Below are 19,712 nucleotides of genomic sequence, written 5' to 3' on the forward strand. Positions count from 1 at the left end.
ACCAGGTATTCTCTAAGGCCTGTCCCTTCTAGCTATATGACCTATAGCTCAAGGTTGACAGTATATAGTTACAGAAGTAGACATTTGAAAGAGGTTTGAAATAATCCTAGAAGAGAGAAATTTTTATGTGTAGAACACATAACTTAAGTGAAGGGAATATACAGCGAACTAGAAGAAAATTCAGGTTCTGGGGTATGTGTGAGTTTCTTTTAAAATTCAGTCTATCAGTAACATATTGCTTGGCCTCACTGTTGTCTTATATTATTTTTAATAAAATAGAAGCTTTTTATCCCAAGGAAACCCTGGTGGCATAATAGTTAAGAGCAATGGCTGCTAACCAAAAAGGTCCACGGTTCAAATCTACCAGGCGCTGCTAGGAAACTCCATTGGGCAGCTCTACTCTGACCTGTAGGGTCACTGTGAGTCAGAATCGACTCAACAGCAATGGTTTGGTCTTTTTTTTTTTTTTTTAATCCCAAAGAATGCTGGCGATAAGATTTCCAGAGTTTAAAAAAAAGTTTTGTATGCAAATGAAATTTTTCCATGTTTGTTTATAGAATAAATATTTTTAGAATTGGAAAAAGTCAAAGAACCAGATTAAACTTACAGGACACAGTGTTTAACAGTTGCTGAGATGGGAAATTTAGGGAGCAAGCTTATATGGTTAAATTTGAGAATTCGAGATCCTAGAACAAGTGAACTGCTAAGACTTAAGTTAGACTTTTTAAAAAATGCATAGGTAAGAGTCAGTGCAGGTATTTTTGCTTCCCTGTTGATGTTGGAAGACACCAATAAGAGTGTTTGTGTTGGGATGTGTAAATAGGTGTGGCTATTTTTTTGTAATTGCAGCATTTCTGTGTATGCAACAAATAGGTAAAATTAAGTAATAAGGAGGAAAAGGAAATTTAGCAGTAGTAGATAATCCCAAGATGTTATGTATCAAAAACAAATGAGAGGTCTTAAAGTGTTATAATGATTACTGCTTTTGTAGTGACCTAAACGCCTTAAAGTTATTAAAGCTTAGGCTGAATTGAATAAACGGGCAAAAATGAAAAAGTATATTGCTGTCAGTCAGGGTTTACAAAATTCATTAGGGAGCTAAAACTGCCATTATTAGGAGCAACAAGAAAAGTTTTTGAGGTAGAAGCTAGACCCATTATGGCAGGGAGCCAAAGTCTTTTGGATTATAGCCATGGTTTAGGAGATGAGATCGTCCAAAGGATGACATGATCTAAGACACTGTTGTCTCTCTCCATGGAGATCACAGGGAAAGGGAAGTAGAATAGAATTACAAAGCAGGGAACTGATGTGAATTGCAAATTGGATTTGGGAGTTAGTTCTGTAACAACCACTACAACACCATAGAAGCCACAGACATGGTATACATATTTCTAGAACTCTTTTTCTAATAAAATATTGTAATGAATGTTAACATTTTTTTCAACAGGTCCTCAGTATTAAAATGATTCAGTTGACTTATATATATTACATTAAGATGAGGCAGCATAGTAAGTATGTCCTCAGTTTTAAACCTGAACAGAACGTTGACTTCCAGAAGTGCTATGGGCAGTCTTTTTGGGTTTCTGTGTCCTTACAAAACGGGAATAATATTGCCTTATAAGGACATTAGTGTGTGCAGATGGGGAAACTGAAAAGTACACACACACTGAAATAGCCCCTAGGGGCTGAAAGAACAGGCTGTAGAAAGTAAGCCAGTGAAACAGCATATGGTTAGCCTGCTTTGTATCCTAGGGCAAAAGGGTGATTAAGAAGGACTTCTTGGTCAGCAAACTTTATAACAGAGAAGAGATTTCCAAAGGTGAGCCCTTTCCATTGAGAACATAATATACTTGAATTGTAAAGTTAAAATCTTAATTCCTCCTAACATCTTGGCATAAATATTATAAATACACTCTATGTATATACATACACACATGTATATATATTATGTATACATACACATGTATGAAACACATAAAATATTGCATAGATGATACTGTGTATGTAAAAATAAAATTGCTTTCTAAATCAACCTGTGACTTGTTTGATACACCTCTACTGATAGAGATACAACTGGTATAGAGAATTTAAACCAAAAGGAGATGAAATGTCAGACCTTTCCCATATGTTTTGGTTTGATAGTTTTTAATTCAAGGCATGGGTGTCTTGAATAATACCTGTTGGTATAGTGGATTTTTTTTTTTTTAAGAAACTAGTCACTGTCTTCTGCATGAATTAATGTTTGCATCACCTTAGAGCAATAAATGGTGTAGAATAATCCCAGCTCATTCGCTGATAGTAAAAGCTTACACTACATGGTGCTTATTATATGCTAGCCACCATTCTAAATTTTGTACATATATTACTCGTCCCCACAGCAGCCCTGTGAGTTAGGTACTATTACTATTATCCTCATTTTACAAATGAGGAATCAGAAGGTGAGGTATAAATAGGTTATAAATACAGTCAGTGAAGCCTACTGGTTGTGTTAAAACAGTCTTTAGGCAATTTTTGGAAATCTCCTGTCTCCATCTGAAAGGGCTGCCCATTCTTTCTACTTCCCTTTTTTTGATAGCTGCTAAACACTTTAGGAACTGGAAGTGCCTTAAAATTAAATCGACTTTTCATTCTGTTTTAAAATATCCCTGAGATGGACTTCAGGGGCATTATTACAACAAGTATGATTTTGTGGAAGCACCCAGGAATTCAGTAGCCCACGTCAGTGTATAGGTTAATTGGTTGGAGAAAAACAGGTATCTCTGTCCCTTCGTTTCTCTGTTATTCCTTTGTCCATACATTATCATTGTGACTGATGTGGATTGAGATCAATCATCAACATATCTAAAAAACTGTATTTTTAGGTCATTTGAAAAAGGTACAGGATGAAATATCCTGTTACAGTGAAGGCATGAGATCTCCCACAGGACCTCAGCTGATTTTTCACAAGAGCAAGAAAAATATAAAATGATGATGGTATTTTCTGGTGTAGATGCTTTTACTTACATATCTGAAAAGTAACAATTCAAAAACATTCTAACAGAATTTAACCTGCATTTTTAAAATTTTAGTGTTAAGGGCAAATAGACTATCCATCTTTGATGGGACCTGGTAAAGTTAGCAAACATGAGCATAGGAAGCGGTCAATGAAAACAAAACAAATTAGAACTCTGCTGCTTCAGAACCCATCTCACAACAAACGAACTTCTTAAATTTGAGAAATAAAGGTAAAAAAAAAAAAAAAAGAATCCCCTAATTCAAGATTATAGACTCACATTCTTTGGCATTGCTGAGTTAGTGAAATGGCAAAGCAGAATTTGTCCTTTAAAGACTTGCCCGGCTTACTCTTTCTTACCAAGGATGGCACAAGCCATTCATGTCACATTTGATTTTTAATTACACTATTCTCTAATTTTTTTCAAATTAATAAGACTCGTCATTTAAATTAACACTGTAATTGTCATCTAAAGTAGTTTTTTCCCTTTTTTAAGCACATCAGGGTACGCTTATCAGAGACCAGCATACTGAAATGACTACCTTAAATTCTTTTCTGTAAGATGACATTTCGGTGGAAGAGTGCCACTTGCTCGTCACGTGGGTAAGAGGAAGCTATTGGGCAGGGAAGAGAATCCCAGTGATTAGGAAAAAAGACCCATGTCCTGGAGGCTTAGGTAAGGGTATTTTTATAGCCACAACCTTTATCCCAGTGAAGACAGAATAATCCACAGTTTAATGGATCCCTTTACCAAACTAGTGTGTTTAAATCTACTGCAGTGCCCAGAGACTAGAAAATGGTTCTGATGCCAAAATTATAAGTTTGGGAGACCCACTTCCCTCATTTTTTGGATCACTAGTTTTATTTCGTACATAGTTATGTGATAAAAATAGTAAATTTTAAGTGTTTATAATCTGAGTCTGAAAAGGACTTAGCCTACAGAAATATTTGCCTAAAATGTTAAGATATGTTTTATGTTCATTACAATATTAATCATTATACTGAAAATTGTAAATAATACAAAGATTAATCAGTAGAGGGTAAATTAAATTACACTTTATCAGTAGAATTGAATCTATATAGATAGTAAAAAGAATGAGATAATATTATTAATAGTTTTATATGTGTACATGCATGAAAAGATGTTCAAGACTTTAGAAAGAAAGCAAATTAAACTTTATAGTTTGCATTCTTAAAAACTTAACATAGCTGATAGAATTATGGGGAACTTTCACTTTCTAAGTTACATATTTCACTGATGTTTTTTAATATTTTAATGAACATGTATTTTTTTTTTTTGTAAGCAGAAAAAAAAAGATATTTCACAGAGTTACACATGAGCCTCTCAGAAAAAAATAGCAGCTACCCTCTACCATTTATTACACCCTTGCTGTTTACTTGGCACCATTTTTTTTTTTTTTTTTTTTAATGATGTCTCCAATTCTTCCTTTTATTGATTCTTTTAATATGATGTATAAAAAGACCCCAAACCAAACTTATTGCTGTTGAGTCGATTCTGACTCATAGTGACCCTATAGGACAGTGGAACTGCCATACAGGGTTTCCAGGAAGCAACTGGTAGACTTAAACTGCCGATCTTTTTGGTTAGCAGCTGAGCTCATGACTACTGTGCCACCAGGTCTCCTTAAAACCAAACCCATTGCTGTCGAGTCGATTCTGACTTCTAGTGACTCTAAAGGACAGAGTAGAACTGTCTCATAGGGTTTCCAAGGAGCGCCTGGTAGATTTAAACTTCCAACCTTTTGGTCAGCAACTGTAGCTCTTAACCACTATGCCACCAGGGTTTCCAGATCTCCTTAAGGTATATAAAAAACACCAAAACAAACCTGTTGCCATTGAGTAAATTCTGACTCTTACCAACCTATAGGACAGAGCAGAACTGCCCCATATAGTTTCCAGGGAGCGCCTGGTGAATTTGAACTGCTGACCTTTTGATTAGTAGCCTTAGCTCTTGACCACTACACCACTAGGGTTTCCTTAAGGTATATAGAAAAGTTAAATTGGGGGTATTGTCATTACGAACAGTTTTTCAGAATTCTGTGTTTCTGTTAGCTATGAAGGGAATTACATGTTATCCCTGCCTGTTACAAACATATAACTAAAATACAAGTAAAACATATAGCATATACAAAAGAATACTTGTTTTTTTGTGTGAGTTAGAAAGTATTGCTTGTTTAGATGAGATGGAGGTAGAATTAAATGAAAGGATTATTTAGGAAAAGCTTCAGTGAGGAGGGAGAGGTGAGAGCTTTTTTGATGGAAACAGAATGGAATGATTAGTTTGGGGAGCACCAGAATGAGAGAATTGATGAAAGTAAGAAGGTCTGGTTCTAGAGGGACTGACAAAGGGTTCTGAAATATTTAATCTATGCTATGGTGGGACTTAAAAATAATGCTGTGTCACCATAATAAACAAGAAAAGAGCCTTGGCGTTAATGCTATAGACTGTTGAGTAGTATACAGAATAGCAAAGACATAATTAAAATAGAAGAGGAATTGACCCTGGTTCAAGTCACCATCACTTCTCCCCCAATTTACTATAGTAGCCACCTGACTCAAAAAAAAAAAAATCACCGTCGGGTCGATTCCAACTCATAGCAGCCCTATCGGACAGAGTAGAACTGCCCCATAAGGTTTCCAAGGAGCTGCTGATGGATTCGAACTTGACCTTTTCATTAGCAGCTGTAGCTCTTAACCACTGTGCCACCAAGGCTCCAACCACTCTCCATAATTCCAAAATTCGCTACCCCTGTTTTCAACACAGTGGCCAGAATGATCCTTTTAAAAAGTTAAGCCACATCAAGACCTCCAGTGGCACCCCATTTCAACCAGAGTAGCCCAGAAGCCCCTGAATGAGCTATCTATTCCTGCCTCTTTGACCCTAATTTCTTCTCTTTCCCTCTTGCTCATTCCACTCCTTGTTGTTTCTCAAAACCGTCACTCTTGTTCGTACCTTAAGACCTTTGTATCCCTCAGCCTGTCATGATCTTCTCCCAGACATCCACGTGGCTACTCTCTTACTCATTGTCGCTTTCTCAGCATGACCATCCTATTTACAATTTCAGTCTGCCTGCCTTCCTCTATACTCCTATAGCATTTTCATCTTCTACTATAGTACATAGGAGTCCCTGTGTGGCACAAATGACGAAGAGCTCGACTACTAGCCGAAAGGTTGGTGGTTTGAACCCACCCAGAGGCGCCTCAGAAGACATACTTGGTGATCTGCTTCCAGAAGGAAAGCAGCATTTTACATGTTGAAAACCCTATGGAGCAGTTCTGCTATGCACACATGGGGTCGCCGTGAGTCAGAATCGACTCAGCGAGCAACTAACAACAATATATAGTATGTAATTTACTTACTCATTATGTTCGTTATTTATTATCTATTTCTTTCCCACTTGAGTGAAAGCTGCAGGAAGGCTGGGATCGTTGTCTGCTGTGTACACTGCTGTAGCCCATGCACCCAGAACAGTGCTTGTCAAGTAATAGGTGCTCAACAAATAGTGAAATGAATGGATTCAAAAGCCTGTAAAGAATTTGACAATTATAAACTAAGAGAAGGTTGTATTCTAGTGCAGTGGATTTTCAACTTCCCTTTAGAGTTTTTACCTGAAATGAATAAAATCTTAAAACCAGTAGGTAGTAGTACACATATCTATCACCAGTTTAGAAATGAGTTTCTGAATACAGCTTGAACACGATCAATAATATATTAAGCTATTAATCTAAATGCTTAAATGTTGTTCCTTGTATAATATTATTTGTTCATACTGGTCAAACCTTATTTTGTGTCTGTAAGTGAAAACCTGACTTTTCACCTGTCTTCTGGAGTTGGATTTGTTCATTTGATTAACAGAAGACTTTTATAAGACTTTTTAGTTCCAATATGAACTGTATTTCTTTTCTGTGATTTCCTCATAGATGATGATTGGCAGGAAGCACATGAGCGCCTGGCTGAATTGGAGGAGAAGCTGCCAGTGGCAGTTCATGAACAAACAGGCAATGGAGAAAGGGATGAGATGGACTTGTTGGGTGACCATGAGGAGAACCTGGCAGAAAGGCTTAGTAAGATGGTGATTGAAAATGAATTAGAAGATCCAGCTATCATGAGGGCGGTGCAGACCAGGCCAGTTTTGCAAGTGAGTAAGTTACTCTGATTTGAGAACTGTGGCAAACTATAAGTAAAGTAAAGTATTGAGCTTTGCCACTTATTTCGTCTATAATGAAAGAATTGCATTTGGAATAGAAAATTGATAAAATAATTCCCGATGATAGCAAATCTAGAAATGAAGTTGGGATAACATTTATTCTGGAACACCACAGTATTTTACCCTCCAGCAGTGGAGGCACTTTTGGACCCTCATTCACCAGTAGCAGCTCAGTCACCCAGAGAGCCCACACTATTCCAGACTGTGTGTGTGTGTGTGTGTGTGTGTTTTCCTTTTTTGTTAGCCTCAATCAGGAAGTCTCAATTCCAGCATCTGGGATGGATCTGAAGTTCTGAGGCGAATCCGAGGACCACTGCTTACTCAGGTATTGAGCATTGCCTCTTTATATAAAATTCGTAAGATGTGAAGTTTTCAAGTTGCCTCCTATAATCATGCTTTTCTCACAGAAAGAATGTATAAGTGTCTATCATTTGCCAGTATTTTGTTGATTGCTGCATCCACAGCAGTGCTCATTTGATTCCATTTATTTTGAGAAGTTTGAAAAGGAGCCACTGGAACTGACATGTGTCAATTTACGATTTGAATTACTTGAAAAGTCTTTTCCAGGCAAGACTATAGGGCTGGAGAGCAGATCAGTGGCCTGGGGTATTGGGAGGGGTTGACTACAAAGGGACAATACAAAGGAATTTTGGAGAGTGATGAAACTCTTCGGAATCTTGATTGCAGTGGCAGATCCATAACTATGTATTTATCAAAACTCAGAAAACTATACACCAAAGAGAGTAAATTTTACTATGTGTAAATTAAAAGTAAATAAAAATTTAAAAAGTAATTTCTCAAGATATTTTGCAGCTACAGAGATGATTAAAACATTTCCAGTTAGCTAATTTCTTTCTTTCTTCTTTTAAACTACTTAGGAAATGCCTACAGTATCTCTACTAGAATATGCCTTGCCCCAGAGGCCTCCACAGGGTGCAGAAGACGATCGGGATCTTTCTGAGCGTGCGTTACCAAGGCGGTCAACTTCACCTGTCATTGGGAGTCCTCCTGTCCGAGCCGTCCCCATAGGCACCCCACCTAAGCAGATGACCGTACCCAGCTTCAACCAGCAGGTACCTCTCATTAACAAGCACTCAGCCCAGGATATTGGGAGTCTGGGCACAATCATTTGGGAAGCTGGTGATGCTGGGAGGGGGGTCGAAGTTTTGGGTAGGCATTAGATTAGACAGAAAGATAGCCAGTTGGAGGAGAAGTTAGTGCAAATCAGAGACACATCCCCTAACACCCTTTCTCGCTGCTGCTGTTGCTGCTACTGCCATTGAATTGGAGGAGAAAAGGGTAGTTAACCACATTTAGTGTCTATATCCTTTTTAAAGTATTTTGCTGCCTCCCAAAACATTTGCAGAGAGGTAACTGAAAGCTGGGGGGAGTGGGAACACACAGCATTGTCCACATCCTTTTTACCTTTAAGATATCCCTGCTTTCCCTAGAGCCTGTGCAGTCCTGTTCCATAGACTTTCCTCCACCTGAAACGAGCAGCTGAAAAGGAAGGCCAATTTGGAAGGTATGGGGGGAGGGTGGTGTTGGTATGGCCTACTTAGGCTCACTGTCTTATGAAAGGTGGAGTCAATGTACCACAAAAATGCTGAGCATGGCGGCCATATCACAGGGTCTTCGGAACAGGATTTAGTTAATCCTCCAGCTTTCTTATCATTCCTTCTCCTTCACTGCTACCAAAATATATCCTCTTGGAGAGAATTTGCAAGTCAGAATATCTGCTGGTACCTTTCTCAGATAGCATGGAAGGGTGGGGATAACTGGAGAATTAGCTAAATATTCCTCAGTTAAAACTGGCACTTTACTTGATATTTGTGAGAGGAAGTGACCAAAGGTTCCGAATTTGAACCCATAGCCATAGCAATTTGCTTAGAAGTAGGGCTTGGCATTGAGTTTCGTGTCTCTGCCAGTACTTGAGGGGAGGGAATTTAGATGGAGAAAAAACTGACTTAATTGAATGTAGTTGTATATACGTTTGTCTTGATAGATTCTGTGTCCGAAGCCTGTCCATGTTCGGCCCCCAATGCCACCACGTTATCCTGCTCCCTATGGTGAGAGGATGTCTCCAAACCAGCTCTGCAGTGTCCCGGTATGTCATTTCACCAGTTAAGGAAATTGTGCAGTATATATTCTCTGATGACTACCTGTGTGAACACTACCATTAAATATTCTTCTTTTCGTTAGTTGCCATAGATTCAGTTCCAACTCAGGGAGACTCCATGTGTTACAGAGTAGAACTGTCCACAGGGATTTCTTGGCTGTAATCTTAACAGAAGTTGATTAGTTTTGAACCACTGGCCTTTAGGTTAGCAGTCAAGTGCAAGCTGTTTTTGCCACCTAGGGACCTTCATGAGTATATTACTTCTCCTAAGTTGTACATCTTTATTTATCTCCACAGTTGACTATCTGATGGTCCCCAGTCCAGAGGACATGGTCCATTGTACTCAATTTCATACCACAAATCTTTCTCATCATGAAGAAATCTAAATTTGTAGTGGGATTATATGGTCTCCTGCTACTTCAGTCCCTCATTCTACTGCTTGCTTTTTCACATTACCCGATCAGAATGCTTCCTAATTTCTAGCATTACCCTTTTATGTTCCCTCAGTGGAAAGCTTAACTTGGCAACTTTATAGAGTTTTTATATCTGAGTTTATTCTGCATTTTTACTGAGTTCTCTTATTAGATTGATTTATGTTTCATAGTATAATTTTTTTTTCTTTCTTTTTTTCAGAACTCTTCCCTCCTAGGTCATCCGTTCCCTCCTAGTGTTCCTCCTGTTCTCAACCCTCTTCAGAGAGCACAGCTTCTTGGAGGAGCACAGGTAAGCCTGTGATTAGCCGTGTCCATAAAGAGCTCTCCTGCTTGCCTAAGGTTCATTAGATGATGTTGTGAACCATCGAGTGTGACAGAGCAGTACTGCCCCATAGGGCTTCCTAGGCTGACATCTTTGCCAGGTTTTTTCTCCTGTGCAGCTGCTGGTGGGTTTGAACTGCCAGCCTTTCAGTTAGCAGCCGAGCACTTAACCATTGCACTACCAGGGCTCCTTTTATTAGATAATATCACCCCTTGTTTTGCAGCGAATCATTCATTATTGCCTCTCATTTTTTTTTCCTACACTTTTTCAAACAAAGTTTTGGTGGAAACAGTATTCACTTTTCTGCAGGTAAAAGCAGGGGGACTTAGCCCACTGGGGGAAAAAAAGAAAAAACCTGCTGCTGTTGAATTGATTCCAACTCACGGTGACCCCATGTGTAACAGAGTAGAGGCGCTCCATAGGGTTTTCTTGGCTTTGATCTTTACAGAAGCAGATCTTCAGGTCTTTCTTCTACGGTGGGTGGGTTCAAACCTCCAACCTTTAGAGTAGCAACCAAGCACAAACCATTTGTGCCAGCCAGGGATCTGAGGGGCTTGCAGATTAACTAAATCTAAGGTCTTGTTCCTCTTGTAGCTACAGCCTGGACGGATGTCTCCCAGCCAGTTCCCCCGGGTCCCTGGATTTGTCGGTAGTCCACTTGCTGCCATGAATTCCAAGTTGCTGCAAGGGCGAGTCGGGCAGATGCTTCCCCCAGCACCAGGCTTTCGTGCCTTCTTTAGCGCTCCACCCCCCGCTACACCGCCTCCTCCACAGCAGCACCCTCCTGGCCCAGGACCTCACCTGCAGAACCTAAGGTACGCTAAACAAATCCACTGTTTTATCCCTTGTCAGCCAGCTGTCCTCATCATTGGTGTTTAGTGGTATAATACAGAAGTCCCTTGATATTTGCAGGTGACGTATTTTGAATTCTTACTAGGTCCTCAAATTGCCAAACACAGAAATGTTTGACAGGCTCCAGGCTTTCTCATGAATCACATTTCCCTCAAGAGTCACTTGCCTCCTATGCACATTCTCACAAGTTAATCGCCTCTTTTATTTTTTCTTAAAGTTTGCTGTGTCTCCCTCATATCCATTTTACAGACACACTGACGTAATACGCGCAGTGCCTGTCACTTAACAAGAATTACCATATCCTCAAGGAACAGAGGCAGAGATGCTGAGAAGTCAGCTAAGTTGCTTGCTTTTGCACTCTGGTTTTATAATACGAGGGGTTCAAGTTCCTGCTTCAGCAAAATAATGTTTTATTACCTATCATGTATTTCTTATGTCATTCCCAGATAGTTGAAACTGAGACTATTAAATGTATTTAAAGACTTCTGTTAAACTGGAGCAGAAAGAAAATCATATTCCCTTACTGCTAATTCACTGACATTTTATGGTCACGCTCTTAGGAATTGAGAATTGGCCCTTGTGGAAGACATGTAAAAGCATGGCTATCTTTTTCTTTAGAGCCTGGCCTCCTTAGGCTAGATTTTAACAGTCCCTTGGGTAAACCTGTATGAATTGACTATACTTACAGCATCCTGAAAAACTGCAAATCTTGAGGATGACTGAATTGAGATCCTTGATCCTTTTTTCTTAGATCTCAGGCCCCAATGTTTAGACCAGACACAACTCACCTTCACCCACAGCACCGCCGACTCTTGAATCAAAGGCAGCAACAGAATAGAAAGTAAGTACTGGTCTCACTCGTTTGTGGTTTCTTAATTCAGCTTTTAATTTTGACAGTGTAACAAGGTGTTGCTAATTACATTTACCTTTTTGGTTAATTAGTATTGAGATTGCTTTGCTGTTAAAATCAAATTATGGGTGCTGTCATTTTATGTTTTTAGTGCACTAGCTTTAAATGACAAGATTTTATCAAGTAATTTCCAAACTACTGTAATTATATTGGAGCCCCAGTGGCACAGTTCTGAAGCGTTCGGCTACTAACCAAGAGGTCAGCAGTTTGAATCCACCAGCCACCCCTTAGAAACCCTGTGTACAGTTCTACTCTGTCCTGTAGAGTTGCTATGAGTCTAAATCTGCTTGACGGCAGCACGTTTTTATATTGATCATAAATCTTAATTAAAATTTAGATCTGGTTTTTTTGTTTGTTTAGCTAACATTTTATCCTCACTTCTTACCAAGTTCTTATTGTACCCTTAACTGCCTTTTGTTTACCATCTGCGACATTATATTTCAAGATAATCTCTGAGCTCAGAAATAATCTTGAAATATAGTGCCTAGCCGTGCATTTGGGGGTTATATGAAGCCAATGGTCATTCTTTATTGCTGTTTCTAGTTATTTGCTGACTGAAGATTAAAGGCATAAATAAAGAATGATTAACTGTCCATAGCATCCCCGATGGCACAGTGGTTAAGAGCTTGGCTGCTAAGGTTAGCGGTTCGAATCCACCAGCCACTCCTTGGAAACCCTATGGGGCAGTTCTACTCTGTCCTATAGGGTTGTCGTGAGTTGGAATTGACTTGATGGCAAGAGGTTTGGTTTAGTTTGGGGTTATCTATCTGTATAAAATTTGCTCCAGTTGTGTGCCAGGCACTGATAAGTTCTGGGGATAGAAAGAAGAGCGTGTTGGATAAAGCTCCTGCCTTCATGGACCTTATATTCTACAATAATTCATCTGCATAAAATAACGAAACAAAATATATCTGTGAAGTGGTTTTCATCCTCTCAGTTTTATGGTTCTGTGAGTGTACATAATTCCTTCTCACTTTTAAAGATGTTCCAGGATATTTTTTACAGGGGAAAAACCGCAGTATGGGCCCTTAAGACCCAAAAAGTACAAACCGTAAAGGGAAAGATTAATACATCTGCATTAAGTATTAAACTTCTATGTGACAAAAGGCATCACGCACAAACAGGCAACTCCCAGTAGAGGAAACCAGGTGGTTCATAATCATGAAAAGATGTTCAAGCTCATTCATACTCAGAAAAGTGCAAATTAAGATAGCCATTTGACACCATCAGATAGGCAAAGCTTGAAATGTCTCAACCCTGCCCAGGAGGGAGTATACAGCCTCTTGAGAGCAAATTTGACTATATATAAGAAGGTTGGAAATGTGGACACATCACATCCTAGCAGTTGGGTATGTTATCAACATGGGTAAATACAAGAAACATAGTGTTCAGTGAAGAAGCAAGGAGCATTGTGTCTAGTGCCATGCTTACAAAATAACACTGTAGTATTTAAAGATATACACAGTAATAAAAGTAGAAAACTGTTTTGGTGGATACATAGTAAAGGCAGGATGGTAGTTCCCCTAGGAAGGAAGGAATGCTAGAAACTGGGATCCAGGGATTAAAAAGATCCTTCAGATGTGTATGTAACACTGTGTTAGTTCTATAACCCACCACCTTCGAGTCAGTTCTGACTCACAGTGACCCTATAGGACAGTAGAACTGCCCAAAGGATTTCCAAGGCTATAATCTTTACAGAAGTAGACTGCCACTTCTCCCACAGACCAGCTAGTCAGTTTGGACTATCAACCTTTTGCTTAGTGGCCACGTGCTTTAACCACTGCATCACCAGGGCTCCCCGTTACTGTAATAGTACTGCTTTAAAGATCTGAGGCAAATCTGGCCCAAAAAATATATTCATCATTTGTCATTAAATCTAGATGGTGAGTAAGTAGATATTATAGTGTTTGCTCAGCTGTAATTATGTTGATCATGCATCTCAGTAAAAATTTAGTGGTATAATACAGAAGTCTTTTGATATTTGCAAGCCATATGTTTTGAGATTTTATTGAAATACTTTACAATTTTCAGAGTTAAAGAAAGTATATAGTCTTTGGAGTCAAATTAGCCTATGTTCAGATCTCTCAACTTTGCCACCAGGTGTATGACTTTGGACAAGTTACTCGATCTCTCTTGCCCTCAGTTTTTGGTCAGGAGAAAATAAAACGATGTACTTCATGGGATTATTCAGGGCCTATCTGAAAGTCTATAAGTGCTAAGCATATGGCAGACACTCAGATGATGGTTTTATTTCTTTAATTATGTTGTTATACAGCTCTTTTCCTCTTAAATTCCATTAAGACAATTCTTGTTTACTCCCTTCTAACAAAAACAAAGGGGACTTCTTTTTTTTTTTTTTCTGTATTCTTATGCAAGAAAAACCAAACCCACTGCCTTCAAGTCACTTTCGACTCAGCGACCCTATAGGACAGGATAGAACTGCCCCACAGGCTTCCACGGCATGCCTGATGGATTCGAACTGCTGGCCTTTTGGTTAGCAGCCGAACTCTTAAAGGTTTCTGTGTTGTTATAAGGCATCAGTAACGTAACCAGTTGGAGTGAATGTGGCATTTGTTTGTTTTCAGTCAGCATCGGAATCTCAATGGTGCAGGAGATAGAGGAAGTCATCGGAGCAGTCATCAAGATCATCTTCGAAAGGATCCTTATGCCAATCTCATGTTGCAGCGAGAAAAGGACTGGGTCTCCAAAATCCAGATGATGCAACTGCAAAGCACTGATCCCTACCTGGATGATTTTTATTACCAGGTAAATGCCATATGCTAATTTTAAGAAAATAAGAGTTTGGCCCTTTGCTCTAGTTGGTAGGATTTTCTTTTGAGAAAGTTTCCAAGTGGATAAGAATTGACCAAGCAAATTTTGCCCTCCTCTCAAGCTGGGGAGCCTCTTATTCACTAAATGGGTTGCTTATATATGTTTTACTTCTTTTATATAGAGGCTCTCAGATCAGCATTTATCAAATCCCTCTGGCATCAATAATCTGGTTCATTCTATTGGCAGTCAAACTTTAAAGATGTTTCTATTGATTACTAACTTGTTGAAAAACTGAAATTTTTTGATAAAGTAAGTTGATAGCAATCTAACAAAAATTAAGAGATCAGAACATTTCTAGAGTGGAAGTTGTGTTACTGCTGCTGGCATAGGTTAATTATTTAGTGGTGAAGAGCAATCATGTTCTGTGCTTGTGTTGCCACTCAAGTCATCTTCTTATGTGGTAGAATTACTTTGAGAAACTGGAGAAACTGTCAGCTGCTGAAGAAATGCAAGGTGACGGCCCTAAAAAGGAGCGCACCAAGCTCATTACCCCTCAGGTGGCCAAGCTGGAGCATGCTTATAAGCCAGGTAAGGTCCTTATCCACATGCCCATGAGAGGAGACACTCGAGATGCTGCCGATGTGATAAAGCATAAGTAACTATACATACAGATGGACAAATAGAGATGTTTGAATCTGATTTACAAACTACCATTGCCCTTAATAAATGCAAAGATCAGCCTTTACTCAGGCATGGACTGAGTGGCTCACTGAATGGCTTTTGGGTCCTTTTCTGCTGGAGACTCCATGATTTTTTAAACCTGTTATAATTTCTAGTACCCCTAAAATAGATAAGGGGGAAGTACTTTAGATTTTTATCTTTATGATTATTGTGACCGAAAAAATAATGGGGAAGGATAAGTTTTAATAAGGGATTGCTTTAGATAAGATGTAGATTTTTGTAGATTTTTTTTAGATAAGATGTAAATTTTTGTAGTGAATTGTCAGACTGTGAGTAAAGAAAAGAGAATGTAAAGATCTTCTTTGAAAACTTTCTGCCTGAATTGTCGAGTGTTTATTTTGTTGTAACTTTTGTGCCCTTGCAGTGCAGTTTGAAGGCTCTCTGGGAAAGCTTACTGTCTCTAGCGTGAATAATCCTCGAAAAATGATTGATGCTGTTGTGACATCTCGGAGCGAAGATGATGTAAGTGTTAGCAGAATTGTATGCTTAAAAAAACTGGTCATTACCGCTTGTTGTCACTGTGGAATGGAATTTGGGATGATGAAGTTGTTTCTGGCCTAACCCGGAGCTTCCCAGCTGACATTCCATGGCCTTCTAGCTTTCCACACATATGCTGAGATGTTGACACCCACATCTCAGGCAGCCAGGCGGGGCCTGGGGTGCAGGAATATTCCATCCGGGTAGCACTGCCTGCAAACAGAAACATACGTTTACTCCAGTTTGCTGTTGAAAGAAATGATCGTTTCTGTGTGCTTTAAGGTTTTCCTATGACATCTTCGTCTTCTTCAATTACCTTTTGCCTATCTATGAATTCAGTTCAATAGTTCAGATGTAGGTTGATTTAATCATCTCCGTGATCTTTGTCTACATGAACGTTGGTTTAGCTCATGAACTTCAAGAGAGTGTAGTATTCTCAAAGCATTTTCAGAAATGAACCTATAGATACACACTTAGTAAATTATATTTAACAGCAGTAAAGAATTTATGTTGAATACTCTTGTCTTTTCTTAGGAGACAAAAGAAAAGCAAGTTCGAGACAAGAGACGAAAAACCCTTGTCATAATTGAGAAAGTAAGTTATAAACCCATTGCTGTCAAGTTGATTCTGACTCCTAGCGTCCCTGTAGGACAGAATAGAGCTGTCCAATAGGGTTTCCAAGGAGCAGCTGGTGGATTCAGACTGCTGACTTTTTGGTTAGCAGCCAGGCTGTTAACCACTGCACGACCAAGGCTCCAATAGTTTGTTTCAGATAAGAATTTTCGAATGTGTGTGTAACCAAGAGTGAGCGGCCAGCCCGTGCTCTGTGATCTTAATTAACGACTGTATTCTTACGAAGTGCCTATTGTGTACTTTCTTTAGAACACTCTAGAAAGACTGTGGTATACCTCACCTAGGGCATTGTGGGAAGAACACTGCACTTAAAGTTAGAAGTTCTGGCTCTTTGTCCAGGCTTGTTCAGTTAATAGCCAGGTGTCTTTGGGCAGGTCACCTTTCTAAGCCTGGTAAAATGAGAATAAAATTTACATTGTTGTGACTGGGATTAATTAGATCAGTCAGTTCACAGATATTTATTGGGTAATGGGCACCGTGCTGGGTTCTAAGAAAAATGAGGTCCTATATAAGCAAGTGGTTCGTAAAGGGCAACGCCGTGTCGCGAGGCCCTAGAGCATGGTGGTTAAGAGCACAGACTCTGGAACCATTTCTAACTGAGTGTCACCTGGGGCAAGTTATTTTACCTTTCTATGCTGTCCTCGGTTTCTTCATCTCTAAAAACAGGGACAATAATAGTATCTTTCTCACTGAGTTCTAAGTACTCAGTGAATGAGTACATGCAAAGTGCTTAGAACAGTTCCTGCCACCCAGTAATGAAATTAACTGTTATTTTCATAATTTTTATAAATATAAGGCATTACATGTAGCGATATGTATTGTTTATTAAATGGTGCTATTGTTGCTGCTGGAAAACTTGGATAGCTTGTAATCATTTTACTACCATATCTTCTGGGTTAGAGGTGAAGGAAGGACAAAGAATGGTGTTGGAAGACTTTTTTGTGTTATTTCACTGTGTTTCTGTATTTAAAGGGGCACCTTTTTTCCCCACTCCCAGTCTTAGTACGATGACTTTTCACTCTTAGCTTTACCTGGTAGTCCTAAACTGTGAGGTTGTTCCTCTGATACGCTGTGATCCTGACTTAGTGTGCCATGACCTGCTTTGTGTCTCGCTTTAGACATACAGTTTACTCCTTGATGTGGAGGATTATGAAAGGCGTTATCTCCTAAGCTTGGAAGAAGAGCGGCCTGCCCTGGTGGATGAAAGAAAGCACAACATTTGTAGCATGTATGACAACTTAAGGGGGAAGTTGCCTGGACAAGAGAGGTGAGAATTGTGTACTTTGAAGAAAACCTGAGACTAGCTGGACTTCCTCCTCTGCCAGACTGAGCTTACACCTTTCGGCCTTTTTGGAAACCCTTGTCTACCATCTATGTAATCTCAGAGTCTATCCTTTTGGCCCAACTCAAAGGCTATTTCATATAAAACATTTCATAATCCTCTCCAGCCAGGAAGACAACAATCCCTCTTTATTCTCAATATCTAGAAAAAACCAAACCCGTTGCCGTCAAGTGGATTCCAATTCATAGCGACCCTGTAGGACAGAGTAGAACTGCCCCATAGGGTAATCCCCATAGGCTATAATCTTGACAGAAACAGACTGCCACATCTTTCTCCCACAAAGCAGCTGGTGGGTTTGAACCACCTACCTTTTGGTTAGCAGCTGAGCAGTTAACCACTGCACCACCAGGGCTCCTTTGAATATCTGTAGTAGCCACTTATTCAACAGATGTATACTCAGTATCTACTAGGGACTGTGTTAGCTGCTAAAGATTCAGTGAAGAGTATTATTTGGTTTCTAACTTTAAGTTTATTGATTGTACCTGGCCTATAATTACTAGCATGTTCAACCTTGTCATCTTTTATGTGTATTTTCTTTCCTATTAAGATGGGAAGTGTAAACATTTATATTCCCTTGGGGTTTCCATAGCATACTCATGTCAGTCTCCTACTAGGGACTAAGCTTTTTAAAGACTTAAGTCTTTTTCTCTGTATCTCTGTCATCTCTTCCCTACCCAGTAACTGGAACAGAATCTTAACTAATGGTAAATGTTCTATAAACCACAAATATTTATTTGACAAATGCAGGAGGATTACGTCCCCTGATAACTCCCCTTATCCCTTGCCCATTCAGGAGAATTGCTGATTCTTCTAAATCAGGCCATGAACAAATAAAACAGAATGTGTAAGAACAAGACATTTCTGGAGTTGGGCTGACAAAAAGGGGCTGGTTGAATAACTGTGGTTTATCTATAGACTGAAATTCTATGCAGCCATTAAAATGTAATTGAAGAATATTTATTGACATGATAGTGTTCACAATAAGTTGTTGAGTGAAGAAAATTAAGTTACAAAGCTGTATGAATTCTATAGTGCCATTTGCGTGTGTGTATGTTTATTGTGGTACCAGAATATTGGCCATTTTAAGTCTTCTCACGTACAGCTCATTGACGTTAAATATGTTAGATATGTTCATCACGTTGTTCAGCCATCCCCATTTACCGTTCCCAAATTTTTCCATCACCCTTTAGGCACATTTATTTATGAAAGAAGAAAATATATACAGTACACAACAAAAAGGCCTTTTTTAAGTGATAACGCTAGTAAAATTATCTCCAGGATTATTAATGTTCTTTTTTTTTTTTTGCTTATATATATTTTTGGATTTTGCTGCATTAATCATGTGTTATTAGTGTAATTACTTAAAAGATAAGAAAGGAAATTAATGCATATAGTTTGGCCAAATTTTTTAACTTAAAATTTGTGCAGTGGTGATTTTCTGTATTTGTGAAACTTGGACAATGACTTTATTATTCAAGAGAGAGTTGGAGAAGTAATTCTGACCATTTCGTAGTTCAGGTAATTGTAGAGTGAAAGAAAATGCAGTGTAGTCTTTCCATAACATCATCAAAGGGAAAAAAAAATGAGGGTTTCTGAGGTTGCTCTTGCTGACCCGAGTTGGCATATTTCCTCCCCTACAGGCCAAGTGATGACCACTTTGTGCAGATCATGTGTATCCGCAAAGGGAAGAGAATGGTTGCCCGTATCCTTCCTTTCCTCTCCACAGAGCAAGCAGCCGACATTCTCATGACAACAGCCAGGAACCTCCCTTTCCTTATCAAGAAGGATGCACAAGATGAGGTGATTCTCAGCGCGGGGCGTCTTTCCCTCAGGTCTCCGTAGCTGATAAGATTTCTAGAATCCAGACTTGTTTCACCACCACCCCTCCT

At 39.1% G+C, this 19,712-nt stretch overlaps 1 protein-coding gene across 3 annotated transcripts in view; it reads left to right on the top strand.

Annotated features, from left to right (window-relative positions):
* The window catches only part of PATL1 (PAT1 homolog 1, processing body mRNA decay factor), a 44,391-nt gene that overhangs the window by 2,288 nt on the left and 22,391 nt on the right, over window positions 1-19,712 (top strand). For 2 of the 3 annotated variants that reach the window (XM_003419379.4, XM_064288019.1), the window contains exons 3-15: window positions 6,935-7,152; window positions 7,466-7,546; window positions 8,100-8,294; window positions 9,227-9,328; window positions 9,974-10,063; window positions 10,691-10,911; window positions 11,700-11,789; window positions 14,444-14,624; window positions 15,095-15,218; window positions 15,736-15,833; window positions 16,383-16,442; window positions 17,600-17,748; window positions 19,464-19,623. In XM_003419379.4, coding sequence (XP_003419427.1) covers window positions 6,935-7,152; window positions 7,466-7,546; window positions 8,100-8,294; window positions 9,227-9,328; window positions 9,974-10,063; window positions 10,691-10,911; window positions 11,700-11,789; window positions 14,444-14,624; window positions 15,095-15,218; window positions 15,736-15,833; window positions 16,383-16,442; window positions 17,600-17,748; window positions 19,464-19,623 — 1,769 coding nt within the window. Of the gene's footprint in view, window positions 1-6,128; window positions 6,357-6,934; window positions 7,153-7,465; window positions 7,547-8,099; window positions 8,295-9,226; window positions 9,329-9,973; window positions 10,064-10,690; window positions 10,912-11,699; window positions 11,790-14,443; window positions 14,625-15,094; window positions 15,219-15,735; window positions 15,834-16,382; window positions 16,443-17,599; window positions 17,749-19,463; window positions 19,624-19,712 lie in introns of all 3 variants that reach the window. The other variant, XM_064288018.1, reaches the window with a different exon arrangement.

Source organism: Loxodonta africana, chromosome 7 (assembly GCF_030014295.1).
Source record: "Loxodonta africana isolate mLoxAfr1 chromosome 7, mLoxAfr1.hap2, whole genome shotgun sequence".
NCBI lineage: Eukaryota > Metazoa > Chordata > Mammalia > Proboscidea > Elephantidae > Loxodonta > Loxodonta africana.